The 7417-nt window shown below is 51.7% G+C and overlaps 1 protein-coding gene across 1 annotated transcript in view; it reads right to left on the bottom strand.

Annotated features, from left to right (window-relative positions):
- Positions 1-211: 211 nt before the first annotated feature.
- DIPK1C (divergent protein kinase domain 1C) overlaps positions 212-7417 on the bottom strand; it is a 52418-nt gene continuing 45212 nt past the window's right edge. Inside the window, exons 5-6 of the mRNA XM_047698080.1 lie at positions 3737-3901; positions 212-1032 (exon numbers count right to left, since the gene is read on the bottom strand). Of these exons, the coding sequence (XP_047554036.1) occupies positions 814-1032; positions 3737-3901 (384 nt within the window). The 3' untranslated portion in view covers positions 212-813. The remainder of the gene's footprint in view (positions 1033-3736; positions 3902-7417) is intronic.

Raw genomic sequence — 7417 nt, 5'->3', positions numbered from 1 at the left:
CGCCCGAAGCCAACGCCTGACCTTCCTGACCTTGGCACCCACGCTGCTTCAGCTTCTCTGAGACAGAAGGCCGGTGCGCTGAGGTGAGCATTAAAGTGCTCCCTAAAACACAATCTATAAAATCAATGAGCCTCTCAAAACGAAAACTGCTATCTGTTGTCCTTACCCATCCTCTCATGACAAATGACGTTTCCTAAAGATGCAACTTTTGGTTTTTATTGTATGTAATTCCAGATTCCAAATTCCAGCTCGGCCGGTTGTCCCAGAAGGCACGCTGGGAAACCCCCTTCCCCTACCCCAGAGCCTTGCACACTCCCCTGCTCACACTCACACGGCAAGCACACGCCGGGACAACTCACACTCACGTGCACGCTCACGCACACACACTCATGCGAGTGCACCTGTGCCAACACCTACACTGGCTCGTGGGCACACACACGTGCACGTTTTGGAAGGCGGTGATGTGGGCAGGGAGGCGAGCTGGAGCTCCCGGTCTCACGGCGAGCACCAGCACCTTCTGCACAGTAATGGCCCCTCTGGTCCGCGCTGCTCCCTGACGGAGAGGCTCCAAACGGGAACCGCTCTGTGCCCGCCTCCCTTGTGTCATCTTTAAAGGGGTGACAGCCCGAGGCAGGTAGTAGCCCCGCAAGACAGAACAAGGCCAGGCTGGGAGGGAAGAGGCGCCCTCGCGGCGGCCGGCAGGGAGTCCGCAGACCAGCAGGGGCGCACCTGCCGGGCCCGGCGCTGGCCTAGAGGAAGTTTCCTCTTTCCAACAACCTGCTGGAGGGAACCCGCCCAAGGCTACCGCCGCCGCTACTCCCCTGCGACCTGCAGTTCCCTCTGCGTGGCTCGGAGGAGGTGCCGAAGCTTCCGGAACACGTCGGGGGCTGCTCTCGAGGGGCTGCGCGTGGTGCTCCGGGGGTCCGCGCATTCCTGCACCGCCTCCCGCAGCTGCCGCTGCAGCGGGAAGGACAGGGCCGAGCTGCTGAGACTCGAGGAGAACCAGTGGCGGAAGATCTTGTCACAGATGACCTGAGGGACAGCAGACAGGGCGGTCAGTGCAGGGCTGCGAGGCCTCCGCCCCCCACTGTGCCTGCAGGGAGGCCTCTTCCCGTGGGGGCAGGGGGTGTCTGGTCCCAAAGCTGCCGTCCCTTCCAGCAGCAGGACAGGAGTCCCACGTCCAGCCCTGAGCACACAGGGAGGGCCCAGTTCACTGAATACACCTCCTGAGAGGGAGCAGAAAGTGCTGATGACCCGCTACCGCGTGAGGAGCGGCCCCTCGGCTGAGTCACCACGACCCTGAGGACTGGCTCGGCCATACGTGGGCCACGCAACGGGCAATGCCCACCGGACATGGCTGTCCCAAGGGTCCGGGGATGTGTCGTTGGCAACCAGGATCACACGCTGAGACACGTGGAGAAAAGACTGTCCAGGAAGGGACTGTCCTGGAAATGAACCCTTTTATTTCAGGAGCAGAAGTGAAAAATTCAGCCAGCATCTCACAGCCGAGAGTTCTAACAGGACACGAACTGCCCCTGAATCTGCAGATCTCCTGAAATCCTTCCCATCAACACTCGGCCTGTTCCCACGGCTTTCCCAGGTCCCCCATGCTGGGCGGGCTCCTCCCAGGGGCGCATAATTAATGGGCTTTATTTTTCTGTGTCACACTGTCTTGGACTCACTGAACAGAGGCCTCTGTGTTGTAAAGCTACTTTTCACAGAAGACAAGCAACGAACTTCTGCTTCCCACTCCCTGCAAGGGCAAAGATTCTTTTTAAAAACAAATTACTGTACAATATATCATTAGTTTTGATTTACTGTTCCATGATTCGTGGTAGGGTGACTAACATAATACAATTTTTTTTAAAAAGGAAAAAATACATAAATAAATAATAAAAACAAATAACCTTAGTTCTGTTTTATTTGCTAATCCATACGCGAAAATGTTCAATGTCCCCGAGGACAGACCATATGTCGGTCCTAGGTCTCCATGCTGCTCCCGACTCTGGGAGCCGATCCCTTCCTTGAATATCCTTCTAGACAGAGTTCGTGCACAGAAGCCTATGCACACTTCTCCCTTCCCTTCCACTTTGCACAAAGGCGGTCCACTACACACTTCCTCGGCTTCCGTTTCCATTTAACCAAACCCCAGGGAGAGACATGGAAATGTCAGGTCTTACGGGATTTCCTGTTCGCTTTGATGGCTGCACCTCAAACGTGTGGGAAGATCATAAATTATTTAACTAGTTCCCTACTGGTGGAAATTGAGGCTGTTTACTAACTTTTGCTGTTATGAACAATGTTACAAGAAATATCTTTCTTGTATGTGATTTTCACTTTGCCCATGAGAATAAATTTCTAGAAATGGAATTTCTGGGCCTAGGGGTATGTGCATTTTTTGTTTTAGTAGATATGGCCAATCAACCCCGTGAAAGTTGTACTGAGATACGCTCTCACAGCAACGTACGATGAGAACAGTTGTCTTCCCCACGGCCCAGCCAATACGTGTGTTATCTTTCATTTTTGCCAACTGATGGATGAAAATGGTTTAATTTGCATCGTTCTTAGCCGTCGGGTGAAAGCTATTTGTGTTTCCTTTCCAGTGAATGGTCCAGTTGATGTCCTTCGCTCACATTTGCATCAGACTGTTGGCCTTCGTCATATTAATTCGCAGACACTCTTTATATTGTAAGGACATACCCTCTGGCTGGCTTTGGCTGGCTTTCTGGAGCATGGACTCTAAGAGAGAAGTTTGCAGGCAGGGATTTATTGAGGTGTGTTCCTGGGAACCATGCCTCCATGGACTTGAGGGAGAAGGAAATCTTCCGGTGTTCCTTACTGAGGCCGGACACTGGGCTTTGCGTAGACCCCTGCTCCCACCGACCAGTCCCTGAACGCTGCCACTGGCACGTGGAGTAGCCACAGCAAAGAAGGTCCACTGGGGAAGGAAATCCTGGGGGACAGTCTCTGAGCCCCGACAGCAGCTGGCACGTGAGGACCCCCCCCCGTCCTCTGCTCTCCTGATCTGTACCAGCAATTGCAAATGTTTTACCCATTTTCTCATTTAACTTTTAAATTTTGCTTGTATTTTTTTGTTTTGTTTCCGCTATATGGATTTTTTCAAGAGAGTGAAATCTGTCGGGAGTTCTTCCTACAACCTCTGAGTTGTATTCCATACTCAGAAAGGCCTTCCTTACTCTCGGATGGTATTTTAAATTCTCCCCATTTTTCTCTGGTACCTTTAGGATCCTAGTTTTTGTGAGTTGATAATTGAACCCTCTGGAATTCAGTTTAGTCAGGGGTGAACTAGGAGCTACCCAGAGGACCCACGTCATTCCTCCATAACCCAGCCACCTTCTGCTGGCCTGAGAGCTACCTGTCATTATGTCGAGCTCGGAAATTTTAGAAAATTCTATTCCTTTGCTCTGTCAGTTGGGGCAGGGATTTTTTTTTAGTAAAGTTTTAAGTTAGAAAAGGACTACATTAGGAGGACATGGGGAGCCCAGCAAAGGGGTCGGCTGGCTGCTCCATCCAGGAGACCCCGATGGGGTCATTTGACTGACAACCCATGGGGCAGACGACACTGCTTCCTGCCGTCCCTGTCCCCACTGAGCATATCGAGCACAGGTGGCATGGAAGGGGTGACCTGGACCATGTGAGCGGGGTGGCCCACACAGAGGGCAGCGGCCGCCCCCAAGAACGGTGTCCCCCAGCCCCCGCGGGGGCAGCCGCCTACCTGCAGGTTGCTATTCACTCTTTCTGCTCCACACTTGCTGACGCGCAAATCACACTTGGAAAAACAGTCGAAGAAATTGCAGTCTTCGTCTCCTGTGCAGTTCTGCTCGAGAATTTCCCGCATTTTAGGTTCAAAAAAGGCCATGTCCACGTCGATGGCCACCACCTGCAACCAACACAGCACACGGCCATCAAGGGACACCGAAGCTCAGCACCGCGGGGGCTGGGGCACCCCCCGCTCCCCGCTGGCAGTGCAGGTGCCTGTGGGCTGTGGGAGGGCAGAACACTGCCTGCCGGAAAGGAGAGCCCGGGCTGTGCTGGGGGCACCAGCTTTTGTCACACAACCACCTGGCATTGACCATATTGCAAAGCTTTGGCTGCAAAAAAGGACATTTGCGGTCACTGGTGAAACCCTAGGATTTGGAACTATAACTGGAAGTATCATTTTTCAACCTCAAACACTTTCTCAGCTTTAAAAGTAGGATCTCTGAGGGGCGCCTGGATGGCTCAGTCAGTTGAGGGTCTGATGCTCGGTCAGGCCGTGATCTAGGGGTCCTGGGATCGAGCCCCGGGTCCGGCTCAGCACTCACCGCAGAGCCTGCTTGAGGACTCTCTCTCCCTCTGCCCTTCCCCCCGTGCTAGCTCTCTCTCTCTCAAATGAATAAAAAAAACTTAAAAAAAAATAGAATCTCCAATATGTCTTAAAAATAAATTAATCCCCTCCCCATTGCTGCATCACTTTGGTCTCTGACTTTCAAGGTTCAGCCTCATAAAAGCAGTGAGACCCAGAGAATTTACTTCCATGAGTATCAACAACGAAGAAACCGCCCTCCTGGGGCAGATCTCTGGGTGTGATGGCGACAGCAGGTGGGCAGGACCTACGCCGTCTACTTGTGGCCTATCTGACCTGAATCGACCGGCTTCCCACTGACTGCAGGGATGGAAACTTGGGTGCAAACGGCAGCATCAACCTTCTCGCATTAGGGCTGATGCACATGGACCTGGGTCCAACAGCATCAAATACGAAATGCCAAAATGCCAAAATGCCACTGTCATCAGGAGCCCACGATCGACCCCCTGGAATTCCAGATTTCTCTTCTTGGCTTCAAACCAAATAGGCTTCCAAGCCAGAAACAAAGAAGAATGTCTACATTATGCGGATTTCCCTCCACCGCCTGAATTTAAAGAATAAAACAACAACAACAAAAAAAGATCTTGATAAAATCTGGATTCTGCCCAAATCAAGCAGTTCATAGCTTCTAGGTATTAAAAAAGCTTTCAGAAGACTTGATGAATTTGATGGCATCTGTGGGGTCTCACAAGCCTTCACAGGCTGTCCTCCGAGCACCAGCCCTTCCTTCTGCCTTTGGAAGCATCTCAGCAAGGCCTCGTTGGCTGGGGTCCATTTCCTCTGCAACTCAGCTGCGTTAGAAGCTACATTCCCCAGTTTGGGTTTTTGTGGTTCACTCAGGAGTGATGCCAGAGGCATCCCCCTTCCTTGGGGGATGGGTCAGTAAAACAGAAGAGGGAAAATAGTTTCTTTCAAAATATATAGAAGATAATGAACATAAAAAACAGGAAACTTTTCCCTACTTAAGAGCTTTGCCTAATGACTAATTCAGGCACAGCAAACAGAAATTACACTTTTAATCAATTTTCCCTATCTCGTTATTTAGCCAAAAGAAATAGCTAATTTCACTATTTACCTTAGCTAATACACTAAAAATATATTGGGCTGTGCTCATGAATCTGTTGTCCTTATAATTTATTAACAGGACCACAGGGCCTCCCTCCTTTCTATACTTTCTGGCAACCTCCCCAGCCTCCCCTGGGTCCCTACACACACTTTCTGCTCCTTGTGACTTCTCGCTCCCATTCCTGATTGTTCCCTTCTCGTCTCCCAGGGAGAGCCAGATTTATTTTTTGATTTTTAGCGTACAGTGCAGAACGGATCACGGCTATTGTAAGCATAACTCCGCACACCTAAAGTGAGAGCAGCGGCCGACAGAAAGACCTGCCTACGGCTTCCTTAACCCTATCCGGAGGACCTAATGTTCCCCCTGCACGGAGGACATAACTCGCACCTTCATCAAACTCATCCCGCTTCAAACTAGAAGGGGTCGATGAGAATTGTTTCACTCCCCACTGAGAGGTGTAACTCTCACGTAGGACACGTGTGGGATTGAAAGGAGCACGTGCTAGCCATGTTTTGGGGACACAAAGCAGTGGTGTTTCCCAGTTTTTCCTTTGCAACCGCAGATAAATTCTCAGGACCTGTAAGTGGGGCCCAGAGATAGGGAGTGACTGCAAGTCACCATGTCCCACCCGCAGAGTGTCGGACCCAGCAGGTCTTGGTGGGGAGGTAGAAAATCTGCATTTCTAACAAGCTCTCTGGTGATGCTGACACTGCTGGGTTTCATTTAAAGTTATGAAATCATAGGGCAAGTTAACTTCTTGAAACTCAGTATCTGTAAGGAGGTCAATAATGCCGGGGTTGGCCAAGGGGGACCCTCTGTCCTCCCTCCCCATTTGCCCCTGAGAAGAGGAGATGGGCTCAGGCAGAGGCGAGGGCCTGGGTGCCCCAGCACAGTCCACAGGGTCCAGTCTGGGGCTAGGTAAAAAATCGCAGCCATTATTTCATTGAACAAATACGTCGTGCCTATCTACACAAGATGCTGGAAGGCACAACTCTAGTGCAGTGCACAAGCCATCAACGTGCCATGTTTCCCTTTCCCCCAGCTCCTACAGCTTTTCCTGGGAACCCAGCCCAGTCAGCTTCACAATTCCCTCAAATGTTACTGCCCCTGTGGATTTCCACTCACTGACACTCCGTAATACTCACTGGATGAAGAAACCGGTGTCAGATGAGCACGGGCCCCGGAACTGCCAAAGCCGGTGGTGTGAGCAGACACGCCACACCCCCTTTCCCAGGGCCTTGGTGTGCCCAGGTTCCCAGGACTTCTCTGAGAAAGAGAACGGTGGTCCTTCATGTCCTTTACATAAGCTTACTGCTCATGAATGAGGGAAGCTTGGCCAGGATTTCACCTCCAAAAAATATGCTGGTGGAGTCCTGGGGTGTCCCTCCCCTTTACAGCTTGGACCATGTTTAGAGGTCTCGTGAAGCTAGGGATACTGCGGACGGAGCTGAATGGCTCCAGAGTGCAGAACCTTCTGGAACCTCTCAGGTCTTCCCCATCCACACTTGGAGCGACACCTGGCTTATCAATCCCTCTGGGGCTGTCAGGGACCAGGAAGGCATTAGGACAAAGCAGTTTGGGCCAGTCGCCGCAATGCTTTTTACGGCGACAAAGGCTTGACTGGGGAAGGGGTGACCCAGGAGGCAAATTTAGTTTTCTAGATTTCAGGCTGTTTTAAGAAGGCATTCCTATGCCACCTGCCACAAAACCCTTGGCTGGAAATAAGAGAGCCCTCTTTTTTGTCCCTTTCTGTTTTTAACCAGGATGAAGAGCACCATTCTTCCAGGACCCTGCACGCTCAGCGGCCAGCCCTCTGCTGCGGCTGAGGTCAGCTTGGCCTCACTTGCCAGCATCGCCGTTATGAGCCACCTTGTCTCAGCCTGGGACAGGAGGACCAGGACACAGCCCACTCCCACTGCCAACTGCGCACCCACATCTACTTCTTCTTGAGCAGTCCTGGCATTTGTCCCAGCACAGGGGAAGGA

This window comes from Lutra lutra, chromosome 12 (assembly GCF_902655055.1).
Source record: "Lutra lutra chromosome 12, mLutLut1.2, whole genome shotgun sequence".
Taxonomy (NCBI): Eukaryota; Metazoa; Chordata; class Mammalia; order Carnivora; family Mustelidae; genus Lutra; species Lutra lutra.
Note: the sequence above shows the minus strand (reverse complement) of the source record. Positions and strands in the feature narration are given on the sequence as shown.